At 40.0% G+C, this 26,286-nt stretch overlaps 1 protein-coding gene across 1 annotated transcript in view; it reads right to left on the bottom strand.

Moving 5' to 3' along the window:
* Positions 1–231: 231 nt before the first annotated feature.
* The window catches only part of TGFBR3 (transforming growth factor beta receptor 3), a 104,735-nt gene continuing 78,680 nt past the window's right edge, over positions 232–26,286 (bottom strand). Inside the window, exons 7-16 of the mRNA XM_082003126.1 lie at positions 21,658–21,847; positions 20,047–20,372; positions 19,216–19,365; positions 17,267–17,398; positions 16,846–17,013; positions 14,083–14,382; positions 13,130–13,247; positions 9,048–9,083; positions 6,833–6,940; positions 232–473 (exon numbers count right to left, since the gene is read on the bottom strand). Coding sequence (XP_081859252.1) covers positions 355–473; positions 6,833–6,940; positions 9,048–9,083; positions 13,130–13,247; positions 14,083–14,382; positions 16,846–17,013; positions 17,267–17,398; positions 19,216–19,365; positions 20,047–20,372; positions 21,658–21,847 — 1,647 coding nt within the window. The 3' untranslated portion in view covers positions 232–354. The remainder of the gene's footprint in view (positions 474–6,832; positions 6,941–9,047; positions 9,084–13,129; positions 13,248–14,082; positions 14,383–16,845; positions 17,014–17,266; positions 17,399–19,215; positions 19,366–20,046; positions 20,373–21,657; positions 21,848–26,286) is intronic.

Genomic DNA, 26,286 nt, shown 5'->3' with positions numbered 1-26,286 from the left:
CAAAGCAGCATTTCTCCAAACTGGCATAGATTTCACATTGAGGGCCCATGGACCTCTAGAACAGGTTGCAGTACTGTAAAATGAGTAGCTTTGTCACACGTAGCACAACATGCCATAGAAGATCCAACAGGCTGCGTTTACCCATGCATTGTGTGCACATAGACACACTCACACACACAGTGGCTTCCCCAAAAGAAAATCAGTCTTTTTTTTTTTTTTCCTGTAGAAAAATCCCTCCTCATTTTTTTCAAAAGCAACCAAACCAATCCTTTCAACTTTAAAAAGCTTGTGTCCACACACAGTCCGTTGAACCTCTACACTCCTATGCTGCTCCTCAGCCGCCTTCCCCGGGAGCTAGGTTGCACTGCTGCTAGAACACGGGGTGCTCTGCGTGCTGCCAATGCTGTGTGCTGCACTGCTGTTCTCCGAGGCTGGTGGGGACGTGGGGACCTGCTGTCTTCCCGCTGTTTCCCCTGAGGGAAAGGGGAGAGAAAAAGGGGGGTTGGGAGAAGGGAATTGAAAATGTTAGTCATCACAGAAAGCAATAACCCATTCGTCCCCAGTCTTCCTCTGCTGGTGGCCTGTATTTCCATGCAATGAACGTCTTGGGTGACAGACCTCAAACAGAGCACTGTTAAAAAGTGCTACTAGACTTTGGCACCTTAGCATTGCTATGCACATGGGGAAAATAATGCTGCTATCTTCTTACATATTTTAAAAGCAGCTGATGGAAACTGCCAAGATAGACACTGTCCATCTTCTGTTGTAAGCTGTCACTCACATGGGTCCCGTTACATGACTCAGACCCCTTTATAGCTTTGCTGTTTTCATGGAAAAAAGCAAATAGAATGTAGGCTTTAGTTTAAATGTCAGTTTATGGGACAGCATATTTACTAAAAGTGGAGCTGAAGACAATGTTCTTCAGTCAGCTGGATACCACATATCCTGAGACATAGCCAGTTTTTCTTCATGTAGAAAAACAACAGGCCACCCTGCAAGCTTGACTTGATTTACTCAGAATACAACATGCAAGAAGTTCCCCTATAGCTACTGCAGTATGTGTAGCACTTATAACCTGTAGTGAGAACAAGACTTACAGTTTCTTGTTAATTGTTTACAAATGATAAATTAAAAGCCCTTTGCTATTTGGATTGCCAAATCAAGCACTCAGGAGTTAAAGCCAGATTTATGGCTCCTGATAAAACCTAGATTTTTGTCTGCTCTCCTCACACTCCTTCTGCACCTGTGAGCTGGGTTCCTATGGAAAAAATCCAGCTCTCAACTAGCATGGAAGTAAAAATGGCATCATTATGTGAATGCCCAAAAGATCACATTGAGACCATGTAGGAAACTGTTAACTGTGGCAATTTTTAAGTTACAGCACCCAAATCCGCAACCTTAGTAATATTACAAAATAGTCTCTTTCAAGATGGCAGGACTAAGTTTATATAACGTGCAGTGTAGCTGCCTCCTCCCTTGAGCTCCTCTCTCAGGATGTGAACCTCTGATCTCAGCACGGTGACACAGGCAGACTGCTGCTGCTTGAGCTGCAGACCCAATGTGGCAGCCAGCACCAGCACGCCTGCTCTCCCAGCAAAGGAGCAAGATGGAAATGTTTTGCCGGATTGTGGGCAGGAACGACTGGGGAACATCAAAGGCTGGTACACCTCCTGCCTCATGAGCTTACACGGTGCAGATCTCCTGCTTCACATTGCCCGAGGTCATCCGAAACCTGACGCCACGGGCCAGATCTGCTGAGGCCAATTTTTCGTCCCTGCTCAGGATTTGGTAGAGCTCCCGTTTCCCAGCGATTGCTTCAGTGACAGGTTGAAGGCCAGAGGCACAGCCTGCATCCAGAGGGTTACAGCACCGGGACGAGCCAGCTTCCTCCCACAGGAGCTGCTCTGGCACATCCCCATGCCCCGTGTGCTGCTGCCCAGCTGCCAGAGCCCCCAGCTCCTCTGGAATGCAGCCGTGGAGGAAGCGTGCCTTTAACGCTTTGCGTCTCGGGCCAGAAAATGTCCTTCTGCAGGCTGCTTGGTATTCAGAGGTCTGCTACAAACAAGGGAGGTCTGAGGATTTCTCACAGCAGAGGTTGCAAGTGCTCTTTGTAATAGAAATGCTAGCTCTTGCCACAGCCACAGCTGTAAGTGCACGTAAGGCCCCAGAACGCACAGCTCTTGCCTTACACCCCACTGGTTGTGGAATGGGGAGGAAAGGAGGGACGGGACAGGACAGAAAAACAACAAACTAAACCACTAAACCACATTGCCCAGGAGGCCAGTGAAATGGTTAAAAAGAGGGTCAGGATCACGCTCTTGAATTCAGCGCTAAGGCCAGCATTTACTTTTGTGAGCAGATTTTGACTCTCTTTTTCCCAGTGTAAGAAAGCACTACATAACTTGTCTACGAGCGGCAGATTTCTGCTCACATGCAGCAGGTCATCTGCCCACAAAATGTGTTTCAGCTCGAATTTGCATTGGAAACAGCTTTGCAACCCATCAGAATAAGCTGTATAAAATCGATGTCTGTGTCATGGAGCTGTAAAAGCTTTCATAAGCCTTGTTTGGATGTTTTCCTCTCCCGACTTGCTCCCTTCTCCTCCAGTTGTTTGTGTACAAGTCTTCCTTCCTTTTGTACTACAGGATATATTTATAAAGGCAGCGATAAGCAAACTCCCTTTCGTTACAACAAAACAAGAGAACACAGGCATCCGAAAGCAGCGAGCCAGCGAAGCCGGATCCCCGGCAGCAGGAGGAGAAGCCACGACAGCCACGCAGAGGAAGGGCGGCCGCCCGCTCCCCCGGCCGGGCCCCCACGCCCTCCCGCTCCGCTGTCACCCATTTTACAAACCACACGATCGCACACAGCTTTGCGTCAGCCTCGGCATGTCAATACAATCTGCACGCGTTTAACCATAAATTCATTTATAAGCTAAACAGATGTTGTTTTTATGTTATGGCAAAGTGACAGGCGCAGTGACCGAGTCCCCACGCGAGCCCAACAGCTCGCTCTACTCCTCCCAGCTCCTCTGGAAAGCCTCTTAGGAGGCAACTTCCCGTCGGTTTGGGATGGCAGCCCCCTTCCCTCCGCTGCAATTCAATTGTCTCTGCAGCACCTCATTTCTAGAGCGCAATCAGCAGCTCTGATACACCACAATCACTCGCTGAACAGTAACAAATTCTCAGTGTCCTCACGGAAAAAAATCCAAATCACAGTGACATTACGAACACAGGCTAGCAACGACATCTGGTCTGGCTGATTTTTCCTGCATTTTATTTCCTCAACACCTAGCTAATCTGTAGCAAAGTTTTTTTAAAGAATATTCATGAAAAGGACGTAAAGAAACCTAAACTATCTCTGAAGGGGCATTCCCCATCTGTCTTTTTCGTGTAAACAGCTTCATGTATCTCATGTTACTGAACCAGAACTGCTCAAAACGGACATGTCTCATCTATTGACAGTAAACAAGCTTTTACCCATCTGACTGCGACAACATGCACTTTATTATTCACACTTAGGAAAGCTGCCAGTTGTACTCCCTGTCCAGGAAGTCTGAATGTTTGCTTTTCTATCTCCATTTGCCAAATATAATTGGTTGCTATGTCAGTTTATTTTAAATCAGATCCCATAAAAAAGGGAGAAGTGGGGGAGGAGGGACGCTTTTAACTTCTCAGATTTTGGAACATTTTATCCTCTTAACTTGCAACATTGCCTGGAGGAGAAAAGCACGCTTTCTAAGAGAATGGAGCGACTGATGTTCTCTGTAACACAGTTTACTTGGTTTAGCAGTCTCATTACCTAATCAGACTTCTGCATGTCCCTTCCTGAACATAGGCAGTTACCCCTATTGGGACAGCTGTTACATTGATAGATACCTATATGGTTAAATTTTAAAAGGTTTCTGCACCCATGCACACTACAAAACCTTTGCTTCTTCATAACAGGTAACTTGGGTTAATTGTGGCAATTCTCTGCTACTTGCCCCGTTTGCTTGGGTCCTTTCCAGGCAGGATCAAGACCACTGTGGAAAGCTTTCAGCCACCTTTCACGTCCTTTAACTGACTGGAGAAAGGATCAGAAGTATGGAGTCCTTTTGCAGAAAAATCGGCTAAAATTCCTCCTCTGTTCCCATAACCCTAGCTTCCGCTCTCTTTTCCCCTACTACCCGTGTATCTCAGGACATCTGTACTCCATGTTGAATTGTTTCAGAGAATCTAGAGTATTCTGAAGCACAGAATACTTTTATGCTTTGGCAGAAATTTTTCATGACTGAAATCAGCAAAAGCCCTACATGAAAAAAACTCAACAAAACAATCCTTGTTCAATATTTGGAGATGAAATTCTACTTATTTTGTAGTTCTTTTCTACTATCAATTGTTTGAGGTTTTAATGTTAATGGCCTACCAAGATGAATAAAAGAGCTCATTCATGTAAAGCTTTCTCCATGCTAGAATAGTCTGCCAGTAGAGACATAGCAGTAAAAGTGTATCAGCAAGCCTTCTTACTAGTAGCAAAAAGGTCACCTTTTGCTGTATGGCATATAGAGCTACAGCAACAAAAATACCTTACTCCACACATCCCAAGCTGCCATTCTCCACCAGCAGTAGCTTTTGTCCATCCTCTGAGTATCACCAAAACACAGTTTCAGAATGAACTCATATTTTACAACCTTTGGTCTAAATCATGTGTTAGAAACCCAGTACTACTTGCAACAAAAGATGAGATTTCAGAACACAATTCAATAATGCATCAATTCTCTAATGGCAAAAGACAGCCACTCTGTAGATGAAATTTAGATTTTTTTTTTCCTGATTTTAATAAAAGCCTGCAGCCAGCTCTAAAACATTTCCATCACAGCAGGATTATTTTGTCTGCCACAGCAGTCATCCTCTAAGAGGCTGTCCCTGCTACAACCTTCACTGCACTCTCTGCTGCAAGTTGGGCTTTGTAGATACAAGATATGCACGGAACAACTATGTGCACAGGAACATAGGTTCACTTTCACAATCCTTTGAAAATCTGAACCAGATAACTTCCGAGGTACTTTTCATAATTTCAGTAATTCTCTGATCTGATGAGTTACAATGTCCTCTTCCTTTCTTTTCTTCTCATTTATTACTTTTTGTCTGGACTTTTTCTCCCTTATTTTCATCTCTCAAACACAAAGCCAGAGCAGCTGCCCTTTCCACTACTTGCATGTGGTCACTATGACTGATGTAATTTGTTAATGTAATTCTTTTAATGGGATTGATCCAAGTCCTATTGTTGCCGGAGGATTTATCATGTTGGCTTCCCAGTGTTCCTTGACTACTGACACACAACATGTGACACACAACATGTATCTATAGTGGTTCTATATAAGAATGGAGATTGAATTGCCACAGATGCAGGACCAACAATATTAATTTATCAATTGTTTTAATTTTTTGTTAATAAAGGCTACTGTTTGGAAATTACCTTAACTTACACATTTACTCATTGAACTTGCACTTACTTTTCTTCCACAATGTTTCATTTGTGTATGAGGCAGGATTATACTATTTATACATATTATCACAACCTTTAAATTTTCCACATTTGCCTCAATTCCAAACAAGCTTCATACACAGCTGATGCATTGAGAGTATTAAACTGCTTATACAAATTTGTTGTACTGCCAACTGGAAAAAAAACCACAGAGCTTTTTTTTTTTTCCTAAATTAACATAAGCTCCTGGGTCATAATATTTACAGAAGCTCTGACCTGACAGGGACAGATTCTCACTTCTAAACAGCTCCCATGAGATTTTAGATGCCCAGAACACCCTGCAGTGGGCTACAGCAGAATTGCAGTGCTCCAGAGCCGCACAGGTTTGGGGTAATTGACTTCACATTCTCTCCAGCTCCCAGAGATCTTGGTAAAGTCTTGTGAGGTCAAAAGTAGAAGTAGCTGGGAGTCCAGCATGCTGCAGGGATCCTGAGATACCCCGTAATCCACAAGCAGCCAAGGTCAGATGCTGCAAATCAAAGCACCAGTGTCCACTCTTTGTCTGTACCACCTTACAGATTACATGCAGCAGAAAGCTCCCCAAACCCCCTCTTCTTCCAATACAGGAGATACTCAATAATTATCTGTGCATAAAGGCTGCATAATTCAGGCGCATTCCTGGTTATTTGGTTGGACACAATTAAGTGAGATTACACGTGACTTCCACCAATTACACCTAACAGTTGAAGAATGGAGGAATAAATAATTGGGGCAAAAATTCTATGTAATCAAGGCCCAAGAAACATTTTCAAGTCTGGTAACATTCAGAATACATCTATGTAACTAAAGCATTCTCTTAGCCATTTGGCCCACTCCTTTTACTGATCACATCACATTCCCAGTCACATCAGCCTAATTTAGTAACTGCAAAAAAAAAAAAAAAAAATTTAAAAAGGAGTACGGGAAGCAAAAGGGATCCATTAACTGAAATGTTAACTAAATCTGAAATACAGAGATGCTACTAATAATAATGCACAAGCCTGGAATACTCAGTTTTACTCATGTCCCAGGTGAGTTTTCAAGATTTGCGTTTAAAATTATTTTAGCAAATTTTAAATCATGCTCATAACATGTAACACCTCCCTTTAGGGAAGGGCGGGTATCGATCTGCTGATATGCACCAACAGGCTCACGTGAGCAGTTGCTGGAAAACACCCTACTAAGAACAGAGAACAAGGAAAGAAGTCCAGGATGGCCACTGCTGGCCCCCCTCCTCTTTCCTCCCACCTTGCAGGAGTTCAGACCACACCGCCTTTCCTGCGGCGTGATCTGCACAGAGGTCTGTAAGAGCCCTCACACTTACCTGTGTGAGAGTAGATAAACCAGAGTGCTCCGGTTAGCAGGGCTCCAATTACAAACGCCGCAAAGGCAATGCCCACGACAGTCAGCGTGTCCAGACCGTAGAACACAGCTACGAAGGTAAACACACATAAATAAAGACTTTTTATTTTCAGTCGCAAATACCATTTTACAAAAATTCATCCTTGCACTTTCATGGAAATTAAAAAAAAAAAAAATCATAGTTAATTAAGCACCATTTTAAGGAACAGACTAGCAGATTTGCATCAAGGAAATAAAAGTGATGTTTTCAGAGGCTGGCTTCAGTCCAACCAACTGTTCCACATCACAAAGCAAAACCCCAGCTCAGCACACCCAAATCTGGAAAACGTTGCAAAAATTAAGTATTTTCAGTTGGCTGTTAATAACTTTCTTTCAATTATATATCCATTTATCTTAGAAATGTGTTTTAAAAAGGATGAGATTTTTGTCCAAAAGTGCTTTTCATGTAAATGCCCTAACATTCAAGCAAACTTTTCCCTACGTCTGCTGCAAGTTTGGTCTGACATGTAGGTGGAGAACGGAACTGCTGTTAAGAAGGAAGAGATGCCAGCAAAAAGTCAGCGAAAACATAAATAGAAACAATTGTTTTTCACATTTGGCAATGCTTTCAATAACTGAAATTAATTCCAGAACACAAAAATAGAACCACACACACATGCAAATCACTTTCCAGGGGAGAGGTCCTTTTGCAGTACCATTTCACGGGTAATAGCCCCTGGTTCCTGGATGTATTGCCCCCCAATGTTAACCATCGAAACAGAAAAAAACTTTTGGCTTTTGTGTTTTTCTTTTTGGTGATTAGAAATACTTAAAAAAAACCCAAACAAACCCAAAACCACTCTTAGCAATCATTTGGGAAAATCTCTTCTTACAAAATTAATTTCTAGTTTCAGTATTTTTAATGTCTCCCAGTGCACAAAATGGCTTAGTCAGTAAAATGCTATTCGCTGGCCTAAGCTGGCCAGGAAATGAGCTGACTGGATCTTCTCAGTAGTATCCTTCCGTGAAATTTCAGCTCTCAAAATGCAACCAACACCCTCACTTCACATGTTCCTGCATCCAGCAGATGTCCCTATTGACATCCCCCTGCCCAACAGCTCCTGAGAGCCTCAGGGCCATTCTCCTTTCCCCTTTTGAAAAATGTCTTCTCCAGCAGTTCCTGTTGTCAAAGGCCTTCAGGACCCATTTCTGGGTGCCTGAGACCAAGTTTGCATGCCCAACACCTGACAGATAGTGGCTTAGAAGGTTTTTCTCCCATTTCTTCTACAAGACTATTTCTGATTCCTTTGGCCACCTCTGGTCATTTTAAATGCAAACAGAAAAGACTCTCCTAAACTCAACTGGTTTCTGCACAAGGCACCAGCCAGTGTCCTCTCCTGTTAGGATGAAACTTAGTGAAGAGGAGAAAGTCACATGGAGGCTGAAGTTACAGAAGCATAATTTCTCATTCCCCTCGCTATTTTGAGCAAATTTAGTCCCAAAGACACAGGGACTGGAGCAGAGGAAAAAACCTTCTTTGCACTTCCTCTTCTAATCTTCCCTTTTCTCCATTCATTCTTGTTTTTGGCTACAAATCATCTTCACCTTCCTGTTTATTACTTGTCTTCTGGTGCTGCTTCTCTCCTTTTCTTCCCTTCCTGAGTCAGTAATTGACCCTGGTTAATTCACTACGCCAAGACAACAGAAAAATCAAAGCAAGTAATCCATATCCAGTCAGTGATAGCATCTGCAGCATGACCTGTAAGTGCTGGTGCCAGAGTAACTGGGGATGTGGCCAGCTGCAGTGCAGGTAGGAGTGAGGCTTGGATTAGGACACAGGAGCTCAGTAAGATGGCATTGGTGCTGAAACCCTGTTTTGGGAAGCAGTGGCATCAGCAGAGAAGGGTGAAATACATACACACATCAGCAAATGAACTCGCTCAGGCTGAGACTCTCAGTGGGGTTTTCCCAAATTTGATTTTCACATACACAAAAGGTCACAGCCCTTCTCTCTAAACCCTGATGGGAATCTCGCAATCAGCAACACAGTCAGAATTCTGTTCTGACCCAGAATTTAAATACACACACACTCTCAGAAAGCTTGAAGATAATTTTCTTCATTAATCTAATACTTTCTAGACTGTAAACTAGGGTTTAAAGAGTTAAGGGTTAAAAGAGATTTGTTAAGAGTTACTTACGTGGCTGTCTCACATTTGGCTTTGGAAGGGAAGGATCTAATTTTTTAAAAAAAGCAAAAACAAAAACCACAAAACGTTAATCAGAGAGAGTTCCACATACAGCCTACAAACTATGTAAGCAACCTTCAGGATCTGATCTGACAGAAAGACATTAATCGTAATTTTTAAAAACCAGGAATTTCATGAAAACTAGCCTGAATTCTATAATCTTGCTCAGATCAGAAAAATTCTATTCATATATTGATCATTCCTCGGGGGAACATATCTACAGTATAGTTCATGCATCACATATTTTGCTGGCAAGTACGCTGCAACCTTTCCCACCCAGATGTCATCAGATCTGACCCACAGTAACTCTGGTTATCCCTATGTGGAGCTCTTAAAGAGCACAGATTGCAAAGGCTGTTTTAAGGTGCTTACATTCATCTGACTACTCACTAATCACAAACATGAGATACCAGCATGCTAAATCACCAAAAAAACCCAAACATCGAACACTAGCTATCACCTCTAAAGAAAAGTCAGTAGTATGGCATGATACACACTGCCTTGTCCAAACTGCATGAATATGTGTTGATTCACACATTTTACTAAGTCCTACTTGGTATTCTGTCTTGGAAGTTGGGTGCTTTTTTTGTTTTGTTTTTTAATTACATATGGGAAATAAAAGATCATAGCTATTATATCAAAGCTATTATTCTTGGCATGAATATCAAATATCATCATCATTATCAGCACGTAACAGAAAGAGACAAGTAAACATGTTAAAAAATGAAGAATTTTCCCTTCTTTTGCTTAACTGGCTTCTCTTATCTCCCTCCAAGAATGCCACCTCAAGCAGAAGAGACAGAAATTCTGGCTTCAGACCCGAGGACCTGTTTGGTTAGCTGCAGTTTGTTTCTAGATTGCCCAGTAACCTAGGGATCTCATTTAAATTCTGGCATATCTGAGTGTGTTCAGTGCAACAGCTGTAAAAGGATTTGATAAGACACAGTCCTAATACTCGTTTTTGTATCTTTAGCAACTGAAAAAAAGTTTAATTGCTATGTCAACACAGCAGCTCAAAAATACTGAAAATAAATATATTTAAAGTATTTTTAAACCAAGACTATGCTTTTAACTTCTGAAACCCAAATGACAGCCTAAACTACCAGCAATATCCCATAAGATCCTTAGGCTCTGAGACACACATACCTACAATATCCAAAAAAGCATTTTATTCTTAAACTGCATTATTGTAATTTCTTCTAACACACAAGTATCTCTTCCAGATCACTCTTGGCAGGTTGGTAGGAAACAGGTGGAACAGTAGCAGGAAACAGGTGAGAACATAGAGGGGTTTGTGTGTGCACACACAAATAAGCTGGAAAGTTGTTGAGCGCACATAACAGCGAAAGCATAACTGAATGTAAGATTTGTGAGGAGAGCTGGACTGAAACCAAGGAGCACTGAACAGTACAAACATGGGTAAGGGCACTATCAGATTGTTCAAACACTCCACTAGCATATCCCAAGAGCCAAGAAAATGCCTTCTGAGCTGAGGGGAGAATGAATTTTCTGTGCTTGTTCTGTCATTGGCCTCTCTGCAGAGAATATAAAATCTGCTAATTAATGATAGGCTGTGTAGCCCATTATCAATTCTTCCCAGTCATCCAGTTCTTACATGTATTTTAGTGTGGGTTGCTCAGAGCAACACAGAAGCAGTGGGGAACCCTTGAGGTTGAGGAAAAGCATTTAATTTAAAAATATCAGCAGCCAGCCTTTAGAAATTATCATTATTATACCTCTGTAGGATAGAGGCACTTCTTAGCTGCTCACTTGACCTCCTTCCTATGACCTGTCTCCTTTCACTGTAGAAATAATAACATAAAGTTTCCACACTTAGCAAAAATCTGAACAATGACATCGGTAGATTATTTCAACAAAAGAACACGTATTTCCTAGCATTTAAATGGCCTTCCATATGCCTTCCATTGAAGTGGGGGAGAACATGAGTGTGAAATGGAGGAATGCAAAGGGAAAGAATGTGGCGTGGAGTTAGGTTTCAGGCACTTCTATTGGAATCTACTGCAATAATATAAGCAACTGAGTTTGTAAATAACTAACAAAATTAGAAGGGGAGGAAGACTTATTCTCATTTAGATATACAGTTGTGACTTCTGTTACAGTCAATGACAGTCACAAGTTCATGGCTGAAGAAAAAAAGACAACACCTTTGCAACGACCAGTTTGTTCTGTCAAACGCATGGCTTCTCCATTTGGCTTGGAGAGCAGATCCAATGGCAGTAACTCGCATAACATGGTTTACAACAATGAAAGCTGGCCTGTTCACATGAAAGAAAATGAAGAACACCAACTCTGACATGTAAATTCTCCCATTCAGTAATGTGATATATATTTCACTCTGAATCTCAGGTTCACATATTGGCCAACAATGGCATTTGGCTTTTAGAAAGGGCTTGCTTGATTCACGGCAGAGCAACTGCGTACCAACAAAGCTATGTTGTTAATGTGCCGCTTTGTATTATGTCTGAAAGCTGGATATGCTGGGGACATTTCCACCAAACATCCCACAATTAGACTAAATACCCACAATGCAACAAAATACTCTATCACACTGCTGTCTTGTAACTAATCTTTATAAATTTAGCTCATCTTTGCACACTAAGACCTTGTGCCTCTGACAAAGACAACATTCTGAGCAGAGCCCAAGACGGGAGCTGCGTACAATGCTCCACACATCAGAAGGGCAAGAGAGCTCAGAGTACGAGTCTGTTTATTGAAAGCTGATCTTCAGTTGCAGGATTTACTCATTCCCAATAGAATAACCACTGCAGAGAAGAAAAAAAAAAAAAAGAAAAAAAAGAAAAGAGCTTTGCAAAAAGAAAGAGTGCAGAATCAGGCCCAAAGCACAGTTGTAATTGTACCACACCGACAGATCAAATACTTGCCTTTAATTCACAGTGGATTTGATCTGTATTAACTAATTTGTAAAAAACCCCCAAAATTAGACATGAACTGACTTGCAGAGTTAAACAGAAACAGTTGTTGCTTGTGTCCCCTAGCAATGCTGTATGGTACTTTAAATTGTTGGAAGACTAAAACACTGTACAACAGAGGTTAAGGGACTTCTGATCACCATCCTTTTGACACTCCCCAAAAGGCATTCCAAAGGCCAAAGAGCCTTTGAACACAATTGGAAGATTTTGATGTGCACATGAAGCCACTGAAGCTTGTGATTAAACTCACATGCTAAAACAAAAAGAAAAGATAACACACATATATTTTCTTCTACGAATGCATCAGAACAGGACTGGTGCTGTTGTCAGAGGGATTCACTAAGAAAAACTTTCAAATTAAATGAAAGCGTGAAAACAGTTATTTCCCATCACTCACAGAGCATAATCTTCAGCTACAGTACAGTCTGATCATGCTGTTTGGCATTGTCTCAGTGCTCTTCGGCATTTCCAACTCCTTCAACCAGTTACTAGCCACATGTGTCTCTTTTCCATAAATCGTACATAAACAAACAAGCCCCACCAAAGTGGAGCTAAAATACCTTCGTGCATCTGATCTTTTGCTCTTAATAGTTTAACAGTCTAATGAGTCTCTCCTCAGTGGCCACCCCTTTGCTTTACAAACTTATCACACTTTAGCATACTCAATACTTCATAATTCCGTTGTTGTTATTCCTAAATATATATTTACAAGCACAGTAAAGAAATGATACAGCAGCAAGCAGAGCACTGCCTTTGATCTCTGGGCAACAAGAAGCTGCTGGAAGCACTACCCATATGTTCATACTTCTGAAACCCATATTGTTGTGTACTGTAGTATTCCTTTCTCAATGCCTAGCAAAACCACGTGTCCAGAGATCAATAAAGACAGTTAAAAAACAGCAATGAACTGCCACGATAATTGCTGCCAGAGAAATGTCTAAACAAGTAACATCTTACAAACACAGTATCACCACAAGATTATATAATGCCACATACTTGGAGTACTCCCTCATTTCAAGCAGCTGTATGTTACACAATATAATATACATAGTTTTATTAAACAGTTCAAGCTCATTTTCATACCTTCTGGTTTTCCTTCATGTGTTACTACAAGGGGCTTGGTGAAGGTTTTCTTGTTGTGCATCATGGCCAAGATCATATCCACATTGAGAGAGGTGCAAGCTTCATCGGGAGGAATGCACTATGAGTGGAAAAAACACTGTGTGAGGTCAGAGTCACCCATCTGCACAGTTGCCTCATTATCAGTTTTCTCTTATATTATTTACCAAAACAAGAGGAGTACCTCCAAACAACCCCCGTGCAAAGTACTGGCAAAGGTAAATCTTAGCTGTGCTTCAGGACACAACCTTTGCCTTCATTAAGGATCCTCCAACCTTTATGAGAGTGTTACTATTGAACTTAAATGGTGGCAACATTTTATACTAGGTTAAATGTTTTTTAAACATCTGGTAGCCAAAACTGTAGCCACAAACAAGTTTGTTGATCAACACTGACAAATCATCTCTAAAAAAAAAAAATACATTTTAAGGACATTATGCATAAACCTCAAAGTAAAAATAAATTCCAAATTCTTAGAACACATTTCTTAACAACTAATTTACAACTGTTTTGACTAGTTATAAAACAAAATCTGGCAATTCTCTTTTGTAACAATTGGATTGCACTATTATCTGATATTATGCATGTCTTTGGAAATTAAAGCTAACATTGTTTGCTCTTTGGATATGGATGTGATATGGATAGCAAAGATAAATCTGAACCACTTGCGCAAGAAAAAGCAATTTCTATTTAACCCACATAACCACCTAATGAAATTTAATCAGAAACCGTAAATTATGCAGTCAAAATGTACAGCATCACAACTCTTATCTATTAAAATCTAGAGCCTAGAGATATCACGTTCATTACATCAATTCCATGGAAAACCATTTATTCACTTCAAAGTTCAGATGAAAAAAAAAAATAAATCTTATTTTCACATAAATCAGAAGTTTAGACTTCGATAAATTACTGACCTTTGGCAGTCCTTGAGTATCTTTGTCTTTATTTGTACACAAAGTCAACTCGCAGTGAAGAAAGAGCAGTGAGATGTTGAACATTGGTTTAAACACAAAGCTAAATCTTTTTTTGTCCTTCTGTGCATGTGGTATTGGAAAGTTCACCTTTTCAATGCTGTAGAATTTAACAGATTCATCTTTAGGACAAATGTTTTCTATAATGGTGTAGTCAGACATTCTATCTGGATTCGAAAATGGGGAAACAAAGCATGTTTGAATAGCAAAGCCCAAGGATCTGTCAGCTTTAGTCACAGACACCTGCATTAAAAAGAAAGAGATGGTAAGATCTCAGAAATGACATTTTTAGTTCACATTTCATTAACATTTTCAACAATTTTTAAAGCAGTTTTCCAGTGCCACTTCCAATCTGAGCTATTTTGAAGGCTAAATGTTAAGGGTAGACTGTCAAACTGAGAGACAGAAAATCTGCGGTTTCAAAACCGGCAGCTGTTTAATAGCATAACCATGCATAAATACAGCAATCCCTTATCTTTCCGAAAGTAGATGAAAAACCCTGTCCAGATCAGACACGTAGTTAACGACTGCAACTGCCACCTGAGATGGCACTGCTTCCCTTAGACACAGAGACTATAAGAGAGTTGTATGGAAGTCAATTACTAATTCCTTGTCTTCGAAACTTTAATGAAAAAGAAAAAAAAATAAAAGCAACAGATACAACAGCAAACCCACCCCCAGCCAAGAGAGGAATGCAGAGGCAGAGAGGAGGTCATGGTCTGACGTGTGGGTGGCATTCCTGGACTGGGGGACAAGGGAGCCTCCTAAAAAGCTGTAATTCCTTGTGAAATGATCCTTTTAGTTTATTGTAAGTCTACAATTCATATTCTTTTATGAAAAATAATGAAGACTGCAAACTTCCAGGGCACTGATGTTATTCAATTGCACTGGAATGCAGACAACAAATACTAAAGAATAATTGGGAAAAAAAATTAAATTGAATTTGTAACAAATTAAGCATGTAGCCCTTAATAAACAACATAAGTTTTGTGCCTAAACATTAGCACTGCCTGATGAAAACAATTCCACAAGAAATAAGTTCCTTCTTAGAAGAAATGTGCCTTAAATGTATACTTAATCCATATGTGCTGCACATATAATTTAAGGAAATGCCTGTCGAATTTACCTGTGGTCTATACAGAAATTTTTGCATGCTGTAGTTGTGCAGTGAATAAAGGCATTTCTCACTTTTTCTCTCCCTTATGTGAGCAGCAATCAAATTAGAGATGAAGGAATGTGCTGAAGCATCTAAGCAAGACAGACCATCTTATAAAAAGAAGAGAAATAAAGACTGATGAACGGAAGTCAAGACACAGATACTGACAGGTAAACAAGCTGATGGTGTGAACTAGTTAGAAATTATGGCAAAGAGGACAGGCATACTACAGCTTCATGAAAAACTATCATAAGTAAAAGGATGAATGATATCTCAAGAAAAGAAGAGAACTACAGGAGGAAGGTAAGACCAAAATATGGTAAGAAAATGACAGTAGAGAACAAAGGAAAAAAAGCCAAAGATTCAAATACAAAAAATATTTTTAGCAGGGAAAGAAATGGGAGATATAGAGTTCTTACAGATTATGACCTAAGCAATTTATTGACCAAAAAACCAAAATATATTTGGTAATCACAAAAGCAAAAGAGAAACAAAAATTAAAACAAAAAAAAAATTCTGTGACAGCTAAAAATGGAGTCACAGAAGTTCAAAACTGATACAGATTTTCCACTGTGCAAGAAGAAGAAACAGAAAAAAAAAGGCTGCTGCCAGGACAGGTGATGAAGAAATCAGAACATCTGTCTGAATAAACAACTCCAGAGCCAGACAAATCCAGAGGGCTTGGAGCCAGGGGGATTCATCCCAGATCGCTGAAGGAAGCAGCCGGTTTTATCCAAATGAAAAAAAATAATGTGTCTTTTATAAACATATTAACTGAGCATGACATACTTTCTTTTTGCTTCAACTGTCTTAAGCACTCTTCACTGGGTAGAGAATGAGGAAGAGACACAACACACTGAAACAATGATTCTATGATTAATGCCTACCATTATTTGAAAAATTTAAAATTCTGTTCACATTACCATCTTTAGAAACACTGACTGTGTTGGTTTGAAATTCCCCAGATTTCATAAGCAACTTACTAACACATGGAAATACTACCACATCCAAAATGCACCTGAAGTCGAGGGTATCTGACTGTTAATTTTGCTGGTCTTATTTATTTAAAGCTGTTAGATCTCTTGAGTGATTCAAAGGATTGTAACTTGTGTTTCTAAGTGGATCGGAGAGAGATCAGAATCTGTATTAACTTTGTAACCCAAGAACACTAGCATATGTAATGATTGTTTGCATGTCTACATGCAAGCTGTATTACCCAATAAAGGAACCCTGAAGTCTTCATCAGGAAATGCCAGTTCAGAGCAAGAGCTCAGAGACCACCTTTAAATTCTGCACAGAAAAGCAGACTTGGCAAGAATGACCAATTTACCTTGTAGTTAAATTAATCCATTTTTCAGGAATCCTTTGGTTTTGACCCAAAACATCGTCCTACTTCTTACCCAACAGTTTCTGTTCTCTGCAGCCACCAAAGTGCCTACCTGGCTGCCTAAAGCAACTGCACAACGAGACCTTTCAACTGACATGAACAGATTTGGCTAACTTGCACGGCCTTGTTTCCATTAGTTTAAAAGCCTTTTTCAGTTTGTTACCTCTACATATATTGGTCCATTCTCAGCAACAGAGAAGAGTCCTTGGGAGGGAGCAAGGAACAGATCTGTTTTGTACAGCTCCATGTTGAAGGTCACATTGGTGATGTGTGGTTCAGGAGGCCAGAACATGCCTCTGTCATCCTCTGGCTGGTGCAGCGTGCAATTGAACTGAAATGAAAAAAACAATAATATCCTGAGTCAGGAGTGGTAGCTGGATAAGGACAAATTTGGAATATACAATACAGGCCCACCCACATTCCATCTATTTAGTGCAAATCTTCAACAGGGTCACGAGAAATAGAAGTGAAAAGAAATGTGTTAAAAGACAAATTAATTGCTATACAATTAATGTAATTTATGTAAAGCACCTATTACAATAGACATTTCTCTATTGTCAGGTGCAAACCCAAGAGTAACATACCGCTATTTCAGGCCAGCTTGAGAAAGCAACATCTCCCTCATCAGCATCCCCTGGAAATCCATTATCACCCGATTCCATGTCATCATCATCAAAGCCGCTGCTTTCAGCTGGTGATGACAGCTGAATGACAATCTGCACAAAAGGCATTGCAAACGCATAAAATTAGGTGGTACCTGAGCACTCTCTTTTCATGATTATTATTTTCTTCTCTCTTCAGAACAATGCAAAGGCCAGAAGAAGCGCACCAGCTAAGGAGATGGTGAAAGCACATCTTAAACAGATGTGCTTAAACAAAGCCTTGTGCTGGGCATGTCAGATATGTAGGTTATATTTAGAGAACGCCCCTTAGTTTTTTTCCGGAATTCAGAACCAGCGAAGACACCAGTCTGGGTGCTGGTGTCTGAATAAGCAGCCTAGCATTTCCATTCTATTTCTGGTATTTCTATAACTAACACTGAAAAAAGAAATGGCTTTCTAAAGTGATTTTTTGCAACTTACAGTTTTCCTTAATGCGCTCATGGAAAAGTCACTGAAAGTATTTGGGTCATTAAAGGATTTTCTCTTCTGTCATTTGCATATTTTTTTCAGAGATGTACATGCAAAAATATTATGTCCCTTTCTTCATTTCCCCCTTGTTTTTCTCTGAATTTCTACTGAATTCCCCCCCTCTTTCTTCCCTCCTTTGCACACTTCTCCATTTCTTCACCTGAAAATTCCTCGTTTTGTTTTCCCATGTTCTGCACTCTGCTTCTGTATGCCCTACAGCTCCTCAGCTAGTCCCTCCCCTCCTTCCAGGACTTCATCTTTGTTTTCTTGGACATAGAGCAACTGCTAAGAAGTGACATATACACTCTTTGAGATTCCACTCCACGGTGTTTATTTTTTAGCAGAAATGCTCCCAAATTCTGAAAGATTCCATACATGATTCAGAGTTTAAATGAGTAGCCAAGACTATTAAAAGACATCATGGAGAAAGGAGAGGAGGCAAATATCCACTTTAGTTTGGGCCATAATAGAATATAGGGACAATGATAGTATTTAGCTCCAGACACGTGCTATTCTGAACATGGAGATGTTTCTATCCACAGTCTCGGTTTTGGACTGTTTCTAAAGTTAGGTGCTACACACTTGCCAGTATAGAACAGTTTTAACCAGGCAAGGTCAGATCAGATTGCCTTAGCTGTGTTTGGGTTGGACCACAGGCTTTCCATCATTTGCCAAGGTTACTTCTCTGTACTGGAAAGCTCAGCAAGAGAAACGTGTCTTTACTTTCCAACCCAGATTAGCTGGACTGTACTCAAGCTCATAAGCTGAGCCAGTCTGGAAGCAGTCGCTTAGAACCTAACCGGGCTCCTTAGCATTATCACTCATATACAAGTACTCAAGAGTCCCTTCATCATGTACATCAACTGATAGCAAATATGAAACCAAACTGTAAGAGAGGAGCATGCACAGATCACGTCTTTTCTTCGCATTTTGAAAGTCTTTTTCACACACAATTTTGGAAGAAAACATTTCACTTAAAGTAATTCAGCATATTAATTAAATGTACTGCTTTGTGCAATCACAAAACTTAACTCCTATTCCTCCTTATAGCTACATAGTAGTGCTTATGTATGGGTACATCAAAGCTGCATAGGGAAAGCTCATGCAACTTCCCTGAGACTGGTACAGATGGTCCCCAAAGTGCAACCATGCAGTTTTTTAAAGAGTATTTAACTCCACCTCCTCCTTTTTCCTTTGGGATACTATCTGACCACAGAAGCACATTGGATGTGCAGCATTCATATCTCCTTGAATACAGGGACTGTAGCTGCAGCTAGGTTTGAGCTAGACAGGAAAAGATCAGGATGCCTACTTTTTGCTAAGGCTAATGCTAACTACAATGGCTTCCTTGTACCACTATGATGTGCAGTGCAGAAGGTGGCTCCTCTTTGTAAAATACTCACAGAATTAAAATAAACAATCTTGTTCAAGATATATGCTGTCCGAGTCCCACATTTGTTCAGCAAAGACTCCAAAATGAAATGGGTACCATTCATCCTGGCTTTGCAAGAGTGATCCAGCAGCGAGAGTTCTGTCCTTGTGTAGCCACTAGCCTGAAACAAAGGCACTTTGTAAGTGGCTGACACAAAACTGTGTTAAGCTCTTGCTTAAAGTGCAGCTCAGAATACTGTTCATGACTGCTGATAAGAGGAAGTGAAGTTCATTGTACTGACATCCAGGGAAGGTCACTCTCAAAATGCTGTTACACATGACAGACAGGGAATAAATGTAACATGGAACAAAAAAAACAACAGGTTCATTATTAATCTGGTGATTAATAATGCTGACTCTGTTTGGTCTGAAATGAGCTAAAAATGCTGTCTGTATCAGGCTCTTTTCCGCAACGCAAATGGCCGCAAGCAACCTGTCAGCTGGTAGATGGTAAAGACAGATCTATTCAGGTCTCACACAGCTATCAAAAGCAGCTTCTTTGTACTTTGGAGATTAAAAACTCAGCCGGATGGTTGAGTACAGCAATTTTTTGACAGAACCAACCCTGCAAAGCTTTAATCAGAAATCCCTCTACAAACTACTGGATTGTTGGGAAGAGGAAACATGACCCTGAGTTATGGCAAAGAATATCTACAGTATAGTCTCCTCACCAAATTATTTTTTAGGGGGTTGGGTGGTGATGGCTGTAGATCTTAGAATGTTTATTCTTTCAATCAAAATACAAATAAAATGGTGTGCCCAAAAAAGCCTGCCAAAATTTGAGAATAAGAGATCACACCAACCTGCAGAGAGTCTTTTTCTACAGCTACTGTCATGACTTTGTCATCACACTTTATTGACAGGGCTACATCAGCACTGCCCTGAACCTCTTCAGGTTCTTTGTGTTTTGAGAGGGAATGCTCAAAGTCATGATTTATTAATGCATCCACTGAATCCCTGGACGGGAAGATTCCATCTCCCACTGTGTCATGTCTTCCTCTGTTAATGTGAAAAGGAAAAGTCAGGCCATCACTTAATGCAGGATTCTTTGGGGCAGGCAGTGGGTTAGCACCCAGCAATTCTGTCAGCTCTGGAGGAAGGGAATGGTCTTCTTCATCATTCATCTCTTCTAAAAAGAAAAGAAGGAAAAAAAGAACATTAGGTTATTAGATATTTTTCTTAAGTGTCCAGAACTAACCATTTTCATACAAAAAAAAAAATTATCCAGAAAGGATGCTTCAGAAGCACATCCAAAGCAGCATCTTCATACTTTTCAGGTAACTAGCCGCAATTACTCCACTAAGGGCTTAGTTGTTAGAGGCATCTAAATTTAGTCCCTGCTAGAAATCTATCTCACTAAAAGCTGAAAACAAGGAGTGGGCCTATTATACACAAAAGGCAAGCACAGAGGTAAAAGAAACATCACATTCAGCAAATACACTATTTTAGTGCTGCTGAAATAGCCTAAGTGCAAATCACTGGGTGAAATTCTTCCATTACCTGCCCCATCACAAATTCAGTCACTCCACTGTTGTGGAACTACTTATATAACCAGAGTGAAGTTAAACAAGAGTTAACTTTATACTGAGTAAATGAGAACACTATCCATCCCCCAGCTTATACACACTTTTTTGGGCAGACCATTTTATTTGTATCGTGACCAGATTTGTGTATGTTGAAGAATAAAAGCTCAGGACAGAAATCTCAACATCTGGCCCAAGCAGATGATTATCTGTAACCCATGAGAGTGCAACTGATAAAATTAACGGGAACATAAGGTTTATCAAAACAGCTGTACAATATTTTTAGTGGTTGAAATTCAGAATTAGTGAAGAAGCAGATGCAACTCCACTAGCTTCAATGGACCCAGATATCTTTATATCAGCAATGACTTTGGCCAAATAATTATTTTTTTTTTAAATGGTTGTATTTATTCTGTTTGCTCAGACTTCTTTAGCAAGCCAGATTTGTCTGTAAACAATTTAAAAGTTTATTTACTTGTCTCAAGGAAACACTATGCTTATACTTTTGAAAAAAAAAAAAAAATCAAAGCTGGATGTATTAACTAACAAGATAAGCAGTTGCTGAAGTCCATTGCAGTAAACATTAAGCATGGTCAGCTATAATGACTTGTGAGTTAGATAAACTATAACCATTTAATTCCATCAACATTTCAGGCAATAACACAATTTGCCTGGACTGTTCTAATCAACAAGCCACAGATTTTTTTTAAATTTTTTTTTTTTAACTAGCATTCATAGATATTACCAGCATTCTTGATGATAACCAGTGAAAGTAGTGCAACCCCCAATAACAAAGCTTCAAAACTGAAAAAGCACCTTTAAAATTGTCACATTCCTGGAAATACAAGATTGGGGTTTTTTCTATATGCTAAAAGTCCATCTCAAGCTTACCTGTATCTTCAAGTTGCAGATGAAATCTGTTAGCAACAGGGGCTTTTGTGTAGGAAGTAACTGGGCTATAGTTATGCTCATAAGCCCACTTGATCAAACTCTCATGTGATGAGGGTATATCAGGTATTACTGACTTACTCATAGTCATGGATCGTTCTGTTTCCTTTCCAAAACCAATACTGTTTGATGTCTGAAAACAAAGAAAAACATGGTTAATGGTTTACCATTTAAGGATACTTAAAATGGAACATGTTTTTTACTCTATTAAATAACAGCAAACTGAGAACACCTGGGAAATAAACCAAATTGCCACCTTAGGCACAGAAGTGCTGCACACATGGAGAAAAGCTCCCTCTTCCTCCCAGTCGCTGCCTGGAGTACAATAAATCAGGATAGTCAGAAACCGTTAATCCCTAAACAAGACAAAGACATATTTACAGCCATTTGTATAATGCCGTATTTTCTTCAAAACTGAGTTGAAATGACTTCTGAGGTAAACTCAGATGACAACTTATTTTTCAAATGTCTCCTTCATTTCTCTGATGAGGGAATTATTTAAGCTACATATAGGAAAACCTTTGTTCAAATGAGCATTACTGAAAAAGGCAAAACATAGTGTGCTCATGAAGTAGAGCTGATACCAGCTAATGCGTTTAAGTCAGCTGGCACTGAGGATAGTCTGTGCCTCTCTGAACGAGCTTCATACTAGAAATGTTGTGTGCCTCCTGCAAAACGCTGAGTATGTTAAACAGGACTGAATTAAATGCTTAATTGAGAGATAAGTGAGAGCATGCACGTTTATGCAAGACCAAACTACTTAAAAGACAACTATACTTTCTGCACATAAATAAAATTTAAAATTTAATTAACAACATAAGTTTTACACAAATACATCAATATAGTGAACTCATAAATGCACTTGGCTGACCTCTTAGTTTTATTACTAAATAATCACAAATAATGGATCCTTAAAGGTGGCCATACAATACAGATGAGTCACACAGTCAGTTAGCTTTCATTTTACTGTAAACATTTTGCAAAATTGCAAGTTTTCTTGTCCAAATGGGCAAGCCAAAGGAATATAAAAAGCATCTCCAGCTGTTAGAGGGGCAGTTTGAAAATACTCACTAGTATTACACTTTAACTTGCTTTTAATGGCTTGGCATCTTAAACTTAAACACGTATTCACACAAAGCTAAACACATATTTATTTATTTTTACATTCACCACATTACTATTATCGCTGTAACAATCACATCAACAACTACAGAACAAGCCAAACATATATAATATACAGCAGGAAAGGCATGACGACCCGCTTTTCAACAATTTCTGCAATGTGACTGAATTGCACTTTCTATATGCAGATGATACCATTGAATGCTCTACAATAAACACTTTCATTTCCATGCCCGATTACCTTCTCCATCATATAAACCGCATTTTTTTTAAAAATCCCCATTGGTTTCCCTCAATGTGAACAAATCTGAATTCTCTTTCACTCTGGAACATCAAAAGATTGACTGCACTGATCTCTTTTGCCCAGATCGCTTTTAGACAGTGGTCATACGGACCTGCTACCCAGCGTCACAGAGCTTGGTTGCACTTCTCCAATTGGCCTCCAAAACGGAGCTTTTGAACAAAGTGAATGAAGCTCGTAGAGGGTCCGGACGGAATGGCATAGTTTACCTTTAGCTCCCACCTCATTTCTTCCTAATGACCCAGTTCTGCATCCTTTAAACACTCACAGCTTCACAAGTGAAGTCAAAGCGAATTTTACGTGCAGAGTGTCTGGTTTGAGGATACTGTTACCCGTACAGTTATCAATGCCCAGCAAAGGCCACTGAAGAGAAGAAACAAAAAGGAAGCAACAGGTATCATAGTTTTAGCGCCCCACTACTGTTTTGGATCAAATACTCGTTTATTCTTCAACAGATACAAATCTGGTCATGATTTATCACACATTTTCATATTACGACACAGCTTTGACTGGGGTGGAATTATTATGGTACCCTAACTTTGCTGGATCTCACTCTCTGCTTTCCTTTTCCTTTTTGTCACGAGGAGACAGCTGAACAAATATTATCTCAGAATTTTACTGTCCTTGCTGGCACCTGACCATTTCCAGGGCTTGTTTATACCTCTGCACTCCACGCTGAGCCTGTAAATGTTCAGTTCTGCACCGCCTCAATGAAACAAGACTGAGCACAAGGGCTTGCAGGAGTAGACATAGCTTCCTTCACTTGCCTGCCCTGCCAACACCTTCACACGCAGTGTACGAAACCAGGCAGAGCCAGCTACCAACCTACTCAGAATAGAGGGAGGCCATTTCAGAAACTGGTGGGCTCTCATGTAAAGAACAGCCCCTGCAAGCCTTTGAAACCCTCACAGGTTTGTTCTGCGCAGTTCACCTCTCTGCCTCTCACCACGCTTATTTTCTTTCTGCAATTTCCCTTCCTTGTCCCCTGTGCGACCCACAGCTTTGTGAAAGGACGCCGAATCCAAAGGAAGCAATGTGAGCGGCAGACAGTCCACAAGCGCAGAAACACACCAGCACTGCACAGGCGTCGATGTAAGGACAGACTGCAAACAGGAGTTAAATGCAGCACTGCATGCATACTATGTACAGTTACTTTACCTGAAGTTATTCCCATTTTACTTGGTTTTGTGTCCATCCTCTTTCAGAGTTTCGAGAAACACAGCAAGCTGCGAGATGAGCTAGACGACCTAGAATGTCTTTTTCATTTTTTGTCTTTGAACTTAGACCTTAATAACTCACAATCCTGGGTCTGAGGCAGCTTAGCACTAACCTCTCCCTCTCAGTTTGCCAATCCCCTCAAGACAATTCTGATTTGTACTGAGGGCAAGAAGTTAGGAAAATTGAAGTGCATGGAACTGCTTCAACTAATAAAAAGAACATTGTGAAACATTACCTAATTGTTTAGTAATGTTTTTATGCGTTGTCTAAATTTGGGCTTGGGAAAGGCCTTCAGCTTAATAGATATACAAACAGGTCCTAAATGCTGGAGGTACAGGCTTTTTAATGACATGGGGGTGTTTAGTTCCCTCCCACACCCCCCTCTAAATAAGGAGAACACGCACATTCAGAAAATGAAGCATCTATATAAATGAAACAGTATAGCAAACAGTTACTCACAAATCCTAACATAAATATAAAAAGTCTTTTATATACTGACATTTCCATATATAGTATTACTTTCTCTTTTTGTTAATCTAAATAAACTGTTACCTTCTGCCACTCATTACAGAAAGATTTTTTGCTTATACATTTTACTTATACTTTCAATAATTAATAAAGAAGAACTTTAAAAAAAAACAAGAGCCTTGCTTTCCTATACTCAAGTGCAGCACTTTAGACATTTTAAAATCCTCTAGAACTTCTCTCCCTGAAAATTCATCATCCATAAAGAGGTACCTTCACGGATATGAAATATGGTACTTTGCCTACCTCCAAGCATCAAGTGAACTAATGCACCATTCTCTATCCTGTGAAAGTAGACCTATATAGGCCTGAATATGGAGTGGTAAATTTTATGTAACAACCCAGAATGAAACTTTCAAGTCAAGCACTCCTTTTTTCCCTTATGCTTACAAGTGTGGTAACCCCAGGCAATTAACCTTGACCTTTCTCTTTAAGGGCTGATTATTTAGGACCTACAGAATGACCAGAATATCCTTTCCTGTCTGTAAGATAAAGATGCGTCAGGGATCAAAAGGGAATTTCATCATCCACCCTAGATAATTTTTCCATTCAATTTTCTGAGCAACACAGTAATTTATTTCCTTTTATTTCTCTCACTCTCAAAATCTAGCATGAAATCCTGCCTACCAATCTGTCCTATTAGAAGACTTAGATAAAGCAGTGTTTGGATCCTGTCAGAATTGCCCTTGCACACATTAAAAGGAGAAAGCTACTAAGCAAAGTAAAATTCTTATACATACAGATAGTTTGCGTTTGAAAATGTATCTGAGTTACTGTATCGGGACACCACTGGCTGGTCCTGAGCAAACATTCAGCTCAACTGTACAATGTGCTCCTAACTGATCACTTAAGACAGAAATAGGTCACACATTTATAGGCTGCAAGATCAGTCCAATTTGATTGATTTATTTCAGAGAAAGGGAAAACACATTTTCTTAGTAGAAATGGTGCTGAGCCAGAAAGCCTGTACCAAAAAAAAAAAAATCACTCCGAATCAGAACCTCCAATTATGCATAAGTATAGTTTCAGAAGTTTAGCTTTTAGAGATCCTGGTCTTAATTTTTTTTTTAAAACTTATTATTTGTGGTCTGAGGAGAGGTGAGTGCGATTTGACCAAACGTTTGCTGGGGACAGAAGTACTGGCACGGAAGAGGGATAGAGACTACTACAACCACAAGTGGAAGGAGTAAAAAAGTTTCCAGCTCTAAAGGGACGTGGGTGTGTGCCGCATATCTAGGATTATCCATTCTGCACTCACAGGCGTCTTTCCAACTTGAGATGAACCTGTAGGTCCACTCACCAAAGTAATAGCAAAAAGGGAGATGAACTTCCAACACAGTGTTCAGGGTACTTCAACAGAAGTCGAAAAGACATAGATCCTAAATCCTTGCACTAACCACCTGGCT

Source organism: Phaethon aethereus, assembly GCF_964289735.1.
Source record: "Phaethon aethereus genome assembly, chromosome: 8".
NCBI lineage: Eukaryota > Metazoa > Chordata > Aves > Phaethontiformes > Phaethontidae > Phaethon > Phaethon aethereus.
The sequence above is the reverse complement of the archived record's forward strand: the minus strand, read 5'-3'. Positions and strand labels throughout refer to the sequence as shown.